This window comes from Cebidichthys violaceus, unplaced genomic scaffold (genome assembly GCF_023349555.1).
Source record: "Cebidichthys violaceus isolate CVI_PGR_0920_01 unplaced genomic scaffold, fCebVio1.0.p SCAF_9, whole genome shotgun sequence".
NCBI classification, from domain to species: Eukaryota; Metazoa; Chordata; class Actinopteri; order Perciformes; family Stichaeidae; genus Cebidichthys; species Cebidichthys violaceus.
Window position 1 is genome coordinate 7,744,533 of NW_027176975.1, and position 16,355 is coordinate 7,760,887.

General features: G+C 40.9%; 2 protein-coding genes across 2 annotated transcripts in view; one reads left to right on the forward strand and one right to left on the reverse strand.

Moving 5' to 3' along the window:
* wscd2 (WSC domain containing 2) overlaps window positions 1-11,053 on the forward strand; it is a 33,213-nt gene extending 22,160 nt beyond the window's left edge. The window contains exons 3-9 of the mRNA XM_068703989.1: window positions 188-302; window positions 2,383-2,567; window positions 4,872-4,993; window positions 5,083-5,257; window positions 6,298-6,462; window positions 6,561-6,761; window positions 9,191-11,053. Coding sequence (XP_068560090.1) covers window positions 188-302; window positions 2,383-2,567; window positions 4,872-4,993; window positions 5,083-5,257; window positions 6,298-6,462; window positions 6,561-6,761; window positions 9,191-9,543 — 1,316 coding nt within the window. The 3' untranslated portion in view covers window positions 9,544-11,053. The remainder of the gene's footprint in view (window positions 1-187; window positions 303-2,382; window positions 2,568-4,871; window positions 4,994-5,082; window positions 5,258-6,297; window positions 6,463-6,560; window positions 6,762-9,190) is intronic.
* A 1,241-nt stretch (window positions 11,054-12,294) lies between these two features.
* Window positions 12,295-14,761, reverse strand: cmklr1 (chemokine-like receptor 1). Its single transcript, XM_068704019.1, has 2 exons — window positions 14,652-14,761; window positions 12,295-14,521 (listed from the first exon to the last, which is right to left on the reverse strand). Exon 2 carries the CDS (start codon window positions 14,499-14,501, stop codon window positions 13,461-13,463), a length of 1,041 nt encoding a protein of 346 aa, XP_068560120.1. The 5' UTR covers window positions 14,502-14,521; window positions 14,652-14,761; the 3' UTR covers window positions 12,295-13,460.
* Between the last annotated feature and the right edge of the window lie 1,594 nt (window positions 14,762-16,355).

A 16,355-nucleotide genomic window follows, 5' to 3' on the forward strand; every position in this document is an offset into this window, starting at 1 on the left:
GCCCCACTTTGGACTCCTCGTGTGCTCCGTTACTACACAGTGTGGCATGGGAGGAAGATACTGTTGTGGACAGCTCACCTTCTACTCTTTTGTGGCTGAATGTGTTGGACATAGCTGACGTAAACATCATGTAGTTTATTGTGTCCGTCTCTCTCGATAACTAACATGTATGTTTTCTCTTTTTCAGCCAAGTATTTCGGCTGCTACACTGATGACACACAGAAAAGAGCGCTGAGAGGAGTTTCCTTTTTTGACTACAAAAAAATGACCGTATTTCGTTGCCAGGACAACTGTGCAGAAAGGTATGACAGCAGCAAACACAAAAAAAAAACACTCTTCCATTAGATCATCTCGTTTCTACTTGTACTGTCAGGCTGATAAATGAAAGTAGAGCTGATATTAAATTAAAAACCCCAGATATCGATTAAAATGGGTCATGTGTGTTGTTTGGAGCTGGAATCATAGATCCAATTGATCCAGTTAATGACTAACACAGGCCTGTCACATGTATTAACATCAAAATATGTGCAAAATAACGTCCTGTTCAAGCTTTCAGTCATATCACCTTATTGAGTTTTTGATTTTCACATTTCATTTGGAAAAAATTTGACTTAAATTATGCTGAAAAAATGGGAATCTGAGCATGTATGAATCTCAGATGATATGGTCAAAAGCTCCAGGACAGCCATTAAATGTGCCTTAGGGGGAGACTGAGATCATGGGTTTTATGATGAAAACACTACACTAAAGAATAACATTACCGTCCAACTAAAATACACTATATGGCCAAAAATACAGTATATGGATGCCCATATTGTGTACTCTTGGACTGGGGCTGTTTCTCTTGGTTTGGACTTTGCTCTATTTGTACCAATGAAGGGAAATCTTCATTATATTTGAGGCAACGCGTGTTTCTGACAACTCTGTGTCAACAGTTTGTTGAAGGCCCCTTTCCTGTTTCAACATATCAATGCACCCCTTGGTCCATAAAGAAATAGTTGTGTTTGATGTGGAGGAACTTGCCTGGCCTACAGATTCACACCCATCCATACCATTCTATCATGGTGCCACCTGCTCATCAGGACTAACTAACATTTTGCATCTTGAGATGCATAACAATCAATATATTCCATGTTCAAAAGGTGATACAATGGTGACACTTTTAGTCAGATTTTCTTATATTGTGTCACTCTTTGCACATGGAATCAATCAAGAGCCTCTTTCTTTTTTTTTCAGTGTGCCGGCAATTTTTCTATGAAATGAGACTGCTACTTTTGGCCACACACACTGGAAACTCTTTTGAAAAGCCTTGTTTCAAGAGCGCAAAACCTTTGACAATTCTTTGTGGCTGTGGTAGCTGCCTGCCTTTCCTGGTTTATAGTCCAGCCGTGCATGTAACGCCTTTCATGATTGAACAGGAGAGCCGACTGTGAGCCAGACCAACATCAATGCTCAACCTCAATTATGTTCTTCTGGCTGAATGGAAGCAAATACCTGCAGCCAGGTTCCAAACTCCTGGAAGGCCTTCCCAGAACTGATGCTCTTAACATTCTAATCCAAATTTGCTTGTATTAGCATAAAAATCAAATCCAATCCTGGATTTTGTACAGGGTTGAAACACAGAAAACAGTTATGTATGCAGTTTTGGAAGCATTTATCTCTCTGCTCCTATCATCCATTTGTCTCCCGTTTCCTCACATCCTATCTCTCTCTGCTACCTCACCCATCTTTCTTTCACTCCCTGTGGAATACCAGAGACGGCTCTATCGAATGCATTGAATTACACCCATCACTGATTCACAGAGCAGAGAATAGGAGCAGAGAGAGCAATTTTTTTCAGCTTCCTTCCTCCTCTTGGATCTTGCACCCTGCTCGCCTCCTCACCCAGCGCAGCGGGTTAATAGGAACAGACAAACAAATGAGGGGCAACAGAACACAGCAGAGCACAGAGGTTTGGGTTTGATTGACAGCCCAGGGGATTTGTCCTGTGCGAGGGGCGTGTTGGACCTCTAATTGCAAACAAAAGGCCTCTTGGGAGTCCAATCCTCCACGCAGCAACAGAGGGGAGAGAAGAGACCTTCTGTGATGGATTCAGTAGATGTATAATTGCCTCAAGAGAGTCTCACAGCATCTTCACCAAAGAGAGAGATGTTATTCCAGAGTAACGTTTGGATGTGTTCTCATTTTTACTTCAACATCCTCTGTGCACCATTTGCTTGGTTTTATTGATTACTGCTTATCCAGTTGCTCCGCATGCTAATCTGCATTGGCCTGTGAAGGATTAAGAAATGTCAAGAAGGCTCAGAACAATCACTTCAACCTCTCTCTGTCTCTCCTTTACTAACGATGCTAATGCTTGTTTCTCCTTTCTCTTCCCTCCAGAGGGTACATGTACGCAGGTCTGGAGTTCGGAGCAGAGTGCTACTGCGGTCACAAGATCCAGGCCCCCAACGCTTCAGACAGCGAATGCAATATGGAGTGTAAAGGAGAGAAGAGCAACCTGTGCGGAGGAGCCAACCGACTGTCCATCTATAGGTTGGAGCTGAGCCAGGAGTCAGCACGCCGCTGTGAGTCTAACACTCTGCAACAACAACAAACACCACCCCCCACCCCGGTCTCATAGGAACAACAAGCCGCTCCACACAGGGCTGTCAAGTGAAGACAAGAAAGCACGGCCACACTTGAAATTTGGTTTCAAAAAGTTGTAGTTTTCTTTCTTTTTTATTTTCTATACTGTCGACCACAGGTATTCTCCTACGCACCTGTCGACCTACTGGTGTGCAACATTTTGCTCTTTTTAATTTCATATTGAAAAAATGTGATCATTAGGGCTGCCTCCTCTTGGTCAATTAGTCGACTAAGATCTCTTTAGTCGATAAATCATTCTTTATGCTTTTTTCATGCTGAATGGCTTATTTCCAAGAAACTGATGAGCACATTTCTGGCAAAAACAAGATTTGAAGTGGTGCTTTTGTGTGATTCTTTGTGGAGAAAAATTGTATTGTTAGTCAACTGAGAATTTGTTTAGTGGAGGACAGCCCTAGTGAACATTGGTATTGATGTCCATGAGCTGAGAATGAGCAGACCTGCGTATACCAACAGTATCCACTGAGCACCAAGATGCTATTCTGATTCAGAAATCTTAACAAGCCAGGCTGGTTCAAGGAAAAATATTTGTTTTATTTTGGGTTAATGCCATAGAGTTGGTAGCAGGCTTCTTGGTTGTGTTACCTCTTTCCCCGGAGAGCTGCGCTACCTACGTAGCCCAACCAGCCGTGGTCTGCATCCTTAACTCTTGCTGCTGCAAAAAACTCAACGGAAGTGAAGTGATGGGCTAATTAACAGAAGTGAAAAAGATCTGTGTGCTGATTTAGTTTGTTCAAAATCTCCCCACCACGGGGCTGGCAGCTTTTCACACCTTTTCTGTTTGCTCTTCCTTTTTCTTTGTCTGCCAACTGCTTCTCAGAAACAACCTGCTAATGTGAAAGGAAAGAGTTCGTACACACATCAATGGCAAATATTTAAGCTCCGTTCAATTTAAATGATCTTACTGTCCTCGTCCAGTTCAGTTCTGTTTGTTTATTATGATTTTCATTTCTGCTTTTCTTTCCTCTGTTTGCCGTCAGACTGCTGAATAAGCTCTTCATGTTTGTGTTTTCACCTCTGACCCTGATCTCCATCATGTGAACATCAAAGAGGAAATGCAGGAAATGTGTCGAGGTGGCTGTTTTGTGGTTTTCACCACTTGGAGGCCATTACGGTCACATGGTTGAGTGTTTTCCATAAAACTTAACTATGGTAATCCTGCAAAATATTATTCTGCATTCATTTCCTTTGCGTCGTTGTTATACAACCCAGATTATGTTCTTCTACATTTCCCTCAGCTATGCGTTTTCATCAGATGATGTCATTATTTGCTCGAGACCTTGTTTGAGATATGGGTTTGAATGCTGCATACGGGTGATGCTAGTCAACGGAGTGCAAACAAAAAGCATCTCAGGTTGATTTAAAAAGCTCTGCTACATGCGAGGGCAAAGAAGGGTAACTAGAAAGAGGATGCAGCGAAGATATACTGCAGGGAAATAAAGAGAGCAAGGACATGACCTTAAAAATGAAACCTTTAGTCTGGGAAAAAGGTCAAAAATAAATAAAACATTAGATACACAAATATGGCTACAGGCGGTTTTCATCGTGGTGTCACAGTAAAAAGCTTTTAGTTTTCTTCCTCTGCTGTAAATGCTTAACAGTCTGTTGAGCACTTCATATTGACATCAGCATGGCTGACGTGTTGACAGGCTGAAATTAAGCTTTTCTTCTGCAGTGACTTGTAACAGCGGTTTTCAACCTGTAATGAAGCAATGCTGCTCACGACCTTCCTGTCACAGGCGGAATATGACAACAGTTCAATCGTGATTTAAAATCACTTTGTCTTTTCATGCTGTTTTGATTGTTCATTGGAAAAAGTGGTCCAATCATTCTGTAATTAAGATGTGTGTGCAGGAGAGCAGTTCAAAAACAGAAACAAAGAAAAAAGTACGACACCGAATTTTACAGCTAGACTAACAACTTCCTGCGAAGGAAAGAAGCAGTCGTGATTTATGGTCCGTCCATCCGACCAGAGTTAGGATCTGAGATTAAAAGGTCATCCACACACGGCAGGGATGTTAGAGCTGCTATTGGCTGACGCTGCTGGCAGGTCAGGGCCTCAGTAGACTGGAGAGAGTCCCAGTGGGATCTCTTCATGAGGGTCAGTGAATAGAGGCCAATTTGATGGAAGCTGTGCTCAGTAACCATAAAACTGGAGTGTTTGTTGTATTTATTTTTTTCTTCCTATTGGTGAATAACATTTTGGGTTGTTCTGTCTGTTTCAGATGGCAGTGCCATTTTCAAAGGGTGTTTCCACAGACCAGACAATGTCACTCTGGCACTTCCCTTCAGCGCGGTCATCCAAAACATGTCTGTGGACAAATGTGTGGACATGTGCACGGAGAGGGTGAGGGAGGGGAGGGGGTTTGGATTCATGCATTGTACATTTGTACACCTGAATGTGTTGAATAGTGTTTAATGGCGGCTGTATTTCAGGAGAAAACGCTGGCCGCCCTGGCTGGAGATCGGTGTCACTGCGGCTTCCCGACTCTTCTCTTCTCCCTTCATGAGCTGGAAGACGAGGGCATGTGTCTCAACCGCTGCCACGGGGAAGAGTTCGAGAGCTGCGGGAACGACGAGTACTTTGTGGTGTACCAGACACAGGTTCAAGGTAACGTTTGGTGGCTCACAGCCGCATATAAAGGGCGCATTGGAATGTGAGTCATGCCAGCCACAGTGTGCAGGAAATACATAGATGCACATCGACAACAGGGTGTACCAAGTGTGAATATGCTGAGTTCTTCTAGCAAATACCTGACTTTATATAAACTGTTGACAATCATCCATCTAATATAGAAATGTTTTATAACCTACTTTTTGTTTATTTGATCTAAATTGGATTTTTTTTAATCATTTAAAATGATTCAACTTCCAATAGTTTAGTTCAGCTGTAAAATATCCTGTCACAGATGTAGACTACCTTTATCATAACAGTTTGATCTGGTGTCTCTAAAAAACTGTTTGTTTTTATTTTCTATAAGAGATATGATTATTTTTGTCTCTAGGATATGCATTTTTGTTGACAAAGTTTCCTCAACGCAGCAGGCAGCTGTAGCTTGGATCAGCAAAAACACAGAGCCCAGTAAACAAAAAAGGAGGTTTAACCCTTTGAAGCAAAAAAAAACAAAAAAAAAAAACAAGAACAAGCTGCAGCAGGAAGTGAACTTTATGTCAATATTTTGGACAAGTTGTTCTCTGAAATCTGTTACCTCGTAACGTCACACTTTAATGTCAGTAAGTGGGCATTGTTAGGCAATTTGGGCTGAAGAGGAAACAGTCAAGCTAACCCCCGCAGAACAAAACATAACACCACAATGTGTCTCTATCCCTGTATTTTCTAAACTTTTTCTCCAGTGATGTTAAATATCTTTGCCACAAACTTCCAGTGTTTCATCATAACGTGTTTGTCTTTGTTATTACAAAATAAGTCAATAAGCAGGAAGTGACTAACTTTCAGTGTCTATTCGAAGCTCGATTGTGTTGAGCAACTTGTCAAATACTTTGCATCGTCATAATTCACTGTCTTTCGCCCCACATTTCAAGGCACTGTCACATATCTTGCCCATGTTTATCGCTGTACAATTTTTCAGTAATTCTATATATAAAACAAATCTATAATAATACATTCTCTCTGTCTTTGTGTTTTGTCAGATAACCGCTGCATGGACCGGCACTTCCTTCCCATTCGTGCCAAGCAGCTGGTGGCCCTCGCCAGTTTCCCTGGAGCCGGCAACACCTGGGCTCGCCACCTTATAGAACTCGCCACTGGTTTCTACACTGGCAGCTATTACTTTGATGGCTCCCTTTACAATAAAGGTAGCCATCGACATTCATCTGATTCACAAACATATTCATTGACGAATATACCTCTGTGGATTAAATGTATCCACTGTGGGATTGTCGTTGTTTCACAGGATTTAAAGGGGAGCGGGACCACTGGCGGAGTGGGAGGACGATCTGCATTAAGACGCACGAGAGCGGCAGGAAGGAGATCGAATCCTTCGACTCCAGCGTCCTCATGATCCGAAACCCCTACAAAGCCCTCATGGCTGAATTTAACAGAAAATACGGCGGACACATTGGATTTGCTTCTCAGGCCCACTGGAAAGGGAAAGGTGAGCGGCTGTAGCCAGTAACAGTGTTGTTGTCAAGACCACCTAAACCAGAGTGTATCAAGACAGAGACAAGTCCAAGACATAGGCAGGGCGAGACCGAGTAAAGACAAAGACCAGTACGAGCACCACACTGCAGGTCACACTAACCATAACATGTGGAACATGCAAACCATATACGCACTCATCACATTGATCTGGAATATCTGCATTCCCCACAGAAAACAAATAAAGGTTCTCCTCTTTTACTGCCAAGTGTACCACGAGAAATGTCAATGCAGAGGTGAATTTGATGAATGGGAATTTTCCTTTGTTTTCTTTAAGCAAACCCAGTAATGAACAGCAGTTTAGCAATCTTAATCAGAGACAAGTACAAATGCGGTGGAATTCAAGACAAGACCTTCAAAAAGTGGTCTTGAGGCCGATCAAGTGCTACAACACAAGTATTTGTAACAATGCATCCTGTGTTGTGATTTAAACAAACAAAAAAATATTTTCCAAACTAAACGACTGAAGACGTTTCAGTTTCAAATTGACTACGTCAGATTCTGAAGCTTTTTCAGCTTTTTACATTTTTGTAAACTAAAAGCAAGACTTGAGATAGATTTTTTAGTTTATGAGGCACAATGTAAGAATCTGTGAACATAAAGCCAAAATCTATCCAGCTGAAGGACAAATCAGAGTCTTTGTCTTTACACTGTTGTTCCTCAGCAGTTTTAATTTTATACAATCAGAAAAGGAAAAAAAAATAATCCAGGCCTACTGAATTAAAATAAATGAAAAACTAAATGTGTCACCAATGTGGTCACTGTTAGTATGTGGTAATAATAAAATAATTGAGAAATGGTCTATGGTGACATAAAATGGTTAGAAAATTGAGGAAATGAGCAATAAAGGGTGGTTTTGACCTTATAAACCGATGTGGCTGAGCACAAAGAGCACAAAACGGCTGAAAACCATTTTGAACATGATGTAAAAATGAGAAACGAAACAATTAGCCAGCCAACAACAACCTTAGTCCCTCTGGGTCAGATCATGAGTTGTGTCACCAGCTAAAACATGCACTGTTAGACTTCATTTGTCACTTTTAGACCATTTGGACATTTTGTTTTACGCCCTGTATCCACCTGCATTGTGAAACCATTCAGTAGTGTGTTGTTAGTCAAGTTAAATTCCTCTTGCGTTTATGTGATGATTATTATTGAAAGGGTTTGTTCATGGCATCATTTAAAGAAATGAAACCCCTGACTTCAGTAACCCTTTGTCTATATAATGGAATGCCCTTTACTGAGATGTATTTATATTTCATGCATATTCCGCTTCTTTTAGCTCATTCACTTAGTGTGTCTCGGTAACCACAGCAACTGGTTTTGTCTGGTCGGCGTACCGCTTCGCTGACTTTCTGCGAGACTTAAATCGATTTTCCAGAGGCTGGAGAGTTGCCGACCCAGCAGTTGTCTCTCTTTGTGGAAACATCAGCACATTTGGCCTGCCATTTCCAATGCATGTTCACTCCGTCTGTTGGTGGGGAAATGATGCAGTGACATCAGTTAAGAGAAGAGCTTTTTGACAGCTGCCACTTCCAATACAGCAAGAGGATCCAGTTTGAGAGTCAGTGTGACATTGTGTTCAGGGCGCCACATGTACGATTTGATGCACCTCTGCGGGGGGGGGGGGGGCCCGCTGATGCCCTCCAGTGTCAACTCAGGGGCAAGTGTAACGCATTTTGGAGGGCATGTCCTTTTACAAAGTGCTCCGTTATGTTTGAGTGTTATCAGGTGGCTTTATTTAAAGGCTCTTACATAAACCCCTTTATGTGGGGGTTTTAAAGTCAAACCCCTGCTAATAAGAACATAAGTATCTTAACTAAATCTGATATTCAGTCAAACATTATGTTCATGGTAGAACTGCAATTATTTTGGCTCCTTATTTTAAGCTCTGGCTGCTTTTGAAAGCTTGATAACAAGGAGAACAGACCTTGCAGTTCCTCAGCGTCTCTATACCGCTGGTTGTGTTTTCAGATGCAGCATATAATATTCTGTCCACTGTGCTTCTCTCATTGGTTTCTGAGACAGCACTGCAAACTCAGCAGGCTTTAAACTTTAACGACAACAGTGAAGTTGTGTGCTGCTAATGCAGCACGGCTCCTGCCAGCAGACGCTTTTATGGGCCAGTAGATTATCAATGAGTAAAAGTTGCAAGCAAAGGCTTTTCCTACAGTACCGCTGCGAGTTTGACTGACAACCAAGAATGTCCACTTTACTGTCCAATTATTTCAGAAATAACTTCATGTACACCGCCGTAAATTGCGCCACACTCCTCAAGCTAAATTACGTCAGTGTTTGTCCATCATGACTCTCACTTCAACTCCATTCAGTCCCCAATTTGATGACTTAATTTATTTTTTTTATCTTTTTCCATTCGTTCTGCAGAGTGGCCCGAGTTTGTGAAGAACTATGCTCCTTGGTGGGCGTCCCACACGTTGGACTGGCTGAATTTCGGGAAGATCGTCCACGTGGTCCACTTTGAGAATGTGAAGAGGGACCTGTTCTCCCAGCTGAAGGGAATGGTGCAGTTTCTGGGTTTGAAGGTTTCGGAGGACCGCCTTCTCTGCGTCGAGGGCCAGAAGGATGGAAACTTTAAGCGATCAGGGCTACGAAAGCTTGAATATGACCCCTATACTCCAGAAATGCGCGCGAACATCAATGAACTGATCAGAACAGTAGACGCTGCCTTGAGGAAAAGGAACATGTCTGGAGTTCCAGAGGAATATATGCCAAGATGATATACGTGATCACCTCATTTTCTTTTTTTCCCCCTCCTTTAATTGGAGTGTTGTTAACAGTCTCCGCATCATATTTTGTAGGACTATGTTACTGAAAAAGTTTTTTCAATTATTTTTCTCCAAACATAGGTTGAAGCTGTCTTCTTTACCCTCCTATTTTGATTTTCTATTCATGTTCCTTTCTTTTTCTGTTGAACCTCAGCAACTTCATGCATTAATAAAAGAGGCAGTTTTAACTGCAGAGGTTGTTTTTCTCTTTGGCTAAATGAAAAGCACTCCTTATCCTGCTCTATGCACATGTGCTGTGTGGGCATGAGCCCATGCCTTAACATGAAGAAGGTACAATGGCTGTGGCTACAGAGAGGCTCATCTGACTGTGCTGGGTGATCTGTTGCCAGTGAAGAAACATGTGACCCGAAATATACATGGGCTTATTTTGTGCAAAAGAGAAATATGAGAAAAGAAAAACACTAACATGTATGAATCTTCTGCTGCTATCACAGTTCCAGAATAATACTATTTTATACATGAAAACTTTGAAACGTTGAGCCCTTGGTCAGAGGGGAAAATGCAATATGCAGGCTATAACTACCTGATGGCGATACGGTGTGTTTCCAAGTTTTTGTAAGTTATTCAACTTACTGCAAGTAAGAAGAACCTTGTTTTCAATGATGAAGAGGTAAAGAACTCAGCTCCTCGTATTCAAGATGATGAATAATCCCTCTTGAAGGCACTGACTCAAGGAGAGAAGAGGATTTATCTCAACAGCATTTATTTATCTCTGCTGTGCAGTGCACATGTCAAACTAATTTGGTTGTGAATATGTTTTCTTAACACTGGACTCGATGCAGAAATCCAAAAAGCACTTTGCTGTGCAACACTCGCCCCAAAGATCACGGAGAAATTAGGCGTTACACTTGTGTTATAGATCAGAGGTAACCGTTAGCAGTAGTGATCAGAATAGATTTACTTTACAACAGTTACTGTATTCATCAATAAAAACTTTTTGTTTTATTGCTTTGTTGTAAGAGGAGCTATGAAACGGTTAAAACTGGTGATTATTTTACTCATAATTAAAAAAAAATCTCCACAAATGTGTGAAAAATTCTGCTCAAATTCTACAAGCAGCCCGTCTTATAACGGTACTCAATGTGCTATGACATATGCTAAAAAAATTATATATATATATATATATATATATATATATATATATATATACATAAAAATAAATAAAACGCTGGTGACAGAGCCAGGCAACATTAACTGACTTCCAGTTTCAGAATGATATAAATATATTTTTATAGTGATTGCCAACACATCGATAACATTTGTATTGCAACAAGCAAATGGGGAGAAGTTGTTTCTATTTTTAAACACATGCTTTAAACTTTATTGGCTCTCACTTTCATTGACAAGCCGGCACTTTCTGAGCATAGGTGTCACAAATGAATGTATTTTCTATGGAATGAATGTAATGTGGTAAGGCCCAATAAATGAGTGCATAAAATGATGTGCTATGGTTGACTGTAATTTCTGAAGAAACTTTGGAATTCAGATGACTACTAAAAAGATGATTGTGTTTTTAAAAATCAGAGAAAATGTGTTATATAAGGATCTCACTACAGTCTCTCCATTATTCAGTAGTACTTAGTGTACTTAATATACCCTAACATATATAAATATATTAGTCAAAGTAAAGTTATTACTATGCAGTGGTTTTATGGTCCTGTGTGCACATCACGGACCTCCTGTATAACACGGATAACCAGCTTCACATTTTAATGGAATACGATATATAAATCTACCATGTCCACCATTTTAGTTTAGCCCGTTAGCATGCTCACATTTTCCAATTAGCACTAAACCAAGTACAGCTGAGGCTCATGGGAATGTAATTTGCTTTGCAGGCATTTGAGTGTTAACCAAAGTACTGGTGGTGGCACTAGAGGATCTAACCTGAGACATGAATGTCTGTACAAACATGGTAAAATACATCTTTGGCGAACATGTTAGCATGCAGTTGCCCATATATAAACCCAGCAGATATGGAGCAACATTGTAATTTATTTTCCACCTCACAAACTCAAGTCCAGAATTCACTCTCCCTTTAGCTTTATTTTTGTCTCTACCAACATGCTGCACATGAAATGCACATATAATACAACTTTGATTAACAAAGCTTAAAAAAATAAAAAAAATAAACTGTGCCAAAGAGTCATTGTGGTTCACTGCCAGTGACTCAAGTAACCTCTGCAGTCTGGGTCTTCCTCCTGCTTTCTGCTGTTTCAACATGAAGAAAATTCTTGTGGTTCTTATTCCTTTTATATTGTAGGAAGTGAGATTACTTCTATTCAAAGGATCCCAGTTCACAACACGTGAATCTTTTCTTTTTGTGCATTTTAAACCTTCAGGGGAAGAATCACTTTACTTTTCTTTGTCTAACAGAAGATTAACTCATATTGCTCTTTCAGTCTTCAAAGGTCTTGGCAAAAATGCAGCGGTCACACTACTCGTAATGAGAGGGGTGATATCTGCATTTGTTAGTGCGAGTGAGGCACCAGTGAACTGCTGATGCTTGTTGGCACTTTTCGACTTCAAATAAATCAAACTTAATTCAACTTGACTCTCAAATTAAAGCTCTTTGAGCCATAGTTTTCCAAAATCATCTGATCATACCATCATGACTGTGGATAAATTATAAATGAATACATTTTGCTTCAATAATGAGAAATTAAAACATCAAAGAGCGGATTCGTTTTTGTAGTTACAGCTTTATAAAAAAAAAGACATTTATTGCACAAATCACATTCACTGAACAGCTCTCATACATGAAATGCAGATTAAAGTCCATCCAACACGCTCTTTTTGTCACCTGGTAATAAAAGCTGGGTGTGCAGTATTTCTATGATTCATGAGAACGAACTACACTGCACATATCTCAACAGCAGTCCTTTTTTGCACTATATCTGGGTCAGTCTGACACAACATACAGTAATGCTGCAACACAAAAATATTGCGTACTGTGGTGTCGTAAATAAAACCCCGAAACATCCCTTTTTGGACAGTTGAGGTTTTATCTGCCAGAAAAAGAAATACTAGAAATCAGTTCTTGGCTTCGTTTCTTCAGCGAGTGTTCTTCGTGTCCAATTGCGTGGCCTGGTGCTTAATATTTAAGTTCCGGTTAAATAACAAAAAAATTACAACAACCAATTCTACAAACTGATGAGCAAATATTTCCTGCAGAAAGACTGAAGCCCCTTCCACCAAATTTGCAAAAAAGAGATTATTTCCTTTTGTACACATTTTCTTTGGTTTCACTAATCAAAATAAAAGCCATAAAATCGATGCATGAGCATGCAAGAGCTCTGAAAAACTCACACATATTATCTGCAATTAGTAATCTACTGCCACCATTTGTGATAAAAAAATACATGCAAATTGTTTGTGAAAGGAGCCCACTGAATGTCCCTTTAGCATAATATAATTTCAGACAATGCTTAATATAATGATGATACATATATTATCAGAAAGTATCCTTCGTATTTTACAGTCTGTATTTGACAACAATGAATTCCTCGACGTGTTGCAGTTAAAACTGCCTGCAAAACTCTCCACAAAAACTGCTCCGAAAACATTCCTTCTGCTGCATGCGATTGATGTCACCCATGCAGTGCACAACGAGTAAAGTACATGTTTAGATATTGGCTCAAGCTCTCAGATTCTTCCACTACATAATGTGTTGTGAGCCTGGGTCGGCAAACCGCTTTCTGCATGCTGCCAACAGCAGAAAAATGCAATGAAAGTACTCATTAGCACTGTGAATGTATATATATTTGACATCTTGTGTTAGTTAATTGCATTTCAGAAAACAGTATTTTCGATGTCACGTGGGTGCCCTGAGTGAAACAGTTTTGGTTCTAGATGTGTGTGGAAGCTCTGCCGTCCATGGAGCTGGACCTGGACAGGTATCGGCTGGTGGTGCGGCCTTCCTCTGCCATGGCGTTCTCCATCTTTGAGAGCATGGAGCTCCTGAACTTCTGCTTGAAGTCGTTGCCCATGAAAACATACAACACCGGGTTGAGGAAGCTGTTCGCTGCGGCCATCAGAGTGCCTATTTTGAGTCCGGCGTTCAAAATGCTGTGGTCGTACTTTTGATGGTCGAGCTCGAGTAGGACGGACACGTGGTAGGGCAGCCAGCAGATGAAGAAAGCAGCGACGAGTGCAGACATGACCTTGAAGGGTTTAGAGGATTTCATCATCCTGTTGGTTCGCAGTTTGAGGATGATGATCGAGTAGCAGACGATGATGACAACAAAAGGGACGACAAACCCTGTGAGGAAGCGGCTCACTGCAACTACCTTGTGACCGTGTCGGTATAATGTATAATTGTTGTAACAAACGGTTCTGCCCAAGTGGGTCTTAACCTCCCGGAAGATGACCGAGGGAACGCTCATTCCGATGGCGAGAAGCCAGGAAATAATAACGACGACGGACGCCTTTTTGACGGTGCGATGGTTCTGAGCCCAAACTGGAAACATGACCGACACGCAGCGGTCGATGCTGATGACGACCAGGAGGAAGATGCTGCTGAACATGTTGAGGAACATAACGGAGGAGGCAAATTTGCACATGAAGCGGCCGAAGATCCAATCCTCCATCGCCATGTTGGTGATGCTGAACGGGAAGAAGGCGCAGAAGACAAAGTCGGAGATGGCGAGGCTCATGTACCAGGTGGTGTTGACGGTCTTCTTCATCTTGAACCCAGAAATCCAGATGACCAGAGCGTTTCCACAGAAGCCCAGCAGAAAGACGACCACACTGCCCACGAGCAAAGACACACACAAAACTTGCTTCACGCACATCGATTTGTGCTGTGAAATTGCCTCCTCACGTGGAGTGAAACTTTCATAACTGTAGTTATAGTCCTGAGGATATTCATAATCTTCTAACGAATCCATTTTGCCGTCTTAAGAGATTTCTGTGAAAAATTAGAAAGGAAAACATTTAAAATGACCAGCATTTTATCACATTTAACATAATTTTCCAACAGAGCTTATTAGATGAAAATGTTTTTGAATCAATACATTTTTATAACAACGCCACCGTACCTGAAGCACAGACCTTCCACTGCTGCTGACTTGATGGTGTCCAGAGGTTTGTGTCAACACAGCTGTGTCGCTTCCTTTAGACGTGTTAGAAACACCACGCAAACCATCTGCAATCAGCTGACCGGGTGTTTCTCAACACTTCCATCCCATGAATACTTTCAGTACTGCATTTTGACGTCTTAAAAGGACTTAAGGACAAATTGTTTGTGGCTGAGAAAGCTCTTTGTATTAAATACATGATATTAAACCCTTCATTTAACCAAAATACATAGACATGATTGTGTTATTAAAAGTAATCTGTATACCGTTGTTGGTAAGTAAATTCTATGAATACCTTTACACTAGGTTCTTCCTCTGGTTCGTGGAAAAGAGAAGCATCATGTTACACTTCCCTCTTAGTTTTAGCTGATGGCTCTCATGATTACATTTTCTCTGCCAGATGCATGGTGTTGGCCAGATGTAACTGTGCAAGGCAGTCAGAGGGGGAAGGCATGTAACGGCTACAGCATTCATTAAACCATGAAGCATTTCTCAGGCAATGAACACGCCGATTTCAATTTGATATTTCAGCCCCAGCTTTTGATGCAGCTGTTTCTAATAACACAACACGAAAAGCAACAGCTGTTGTAAATCCAGGCCTCAGAACGTCGCTGCCACCGTTAATGACCGAGTCAGCGCTCCATGTTGCCCTGTTTCACAGAGTGATGATTATCGAGGCAGATGCATCCGCAGCAGCAGCGAGATGAAGAACCGCAGATGGCAAAATTACTCAATTTGAAAGACGTTATAATGGGTGAGGAGGACAGCGATGTGCTCAAACATTACCCTTGAGTCCTGATTTCATCTGAAACTCCCACATTTCTAGAAAGTAACAAACTGATTAGGTTTAGTGGGATGAGGAGTCGCAATCAGAGACGGAAATTTGGACACCTTTATCATCCATATTAGTGGATGCAGTCCAGTGACCTCACATGATTTACAGCATTACAACAACCTTAGCAGAGGTCTAATCAACAAGAAACATTTATTAACAATTTCTTGTTGTTCTACAGTTTACTTTGTTTAAATTAGGAGTGTAATTACAAGTTTAGTCCTATGAGATGTATTACCTTGTTCTAAAAAGAATTGTTTGGGAAGCTAACAAAGCAGTTTAATGTTCAGTAGAGAAAAACATTAAAAACATTTCTTTTGTGTTTCCTCACGTCTTTGTGTTCTGTTGATTATTATGATGAACGTGCAAATTTCATATTTTCTGGAAACAAGCTTATGTGTGTAAATCCGGAGCCACATGCAGCTCTCTGGTAAATTAGGAAACATTTAATTGCGTACTGCATGCCCACCTGACCTATTTAGATGCATTTCAGCAAAATCCCTTTCACTGCAGAGGACGCACAGACCTGCTGGTGCCCCGCAGATTAGATTTCCTGATAAAGGCTGAGGTTATAAATAATCAAACGCACAATAACCATGTATAGTCTTTCTCTGGAAAATGCACTGCTAAGCTTAGCGAGGAAATGCAATTCATGCTTCATATTTCAGAAGACACTTAAAACTTTGATAAAGAACTACGAGGGTATTTTACGACCTACTTCCTATCAAAATACAGTGAAGAGTAACTTAGATTTGGTCGAGTTATTTAAGGAGAATTTACTGCACTACGCTCTTGTTGGTTTCAAAAATACTATTCTTGAGGGTTAGTAGAGT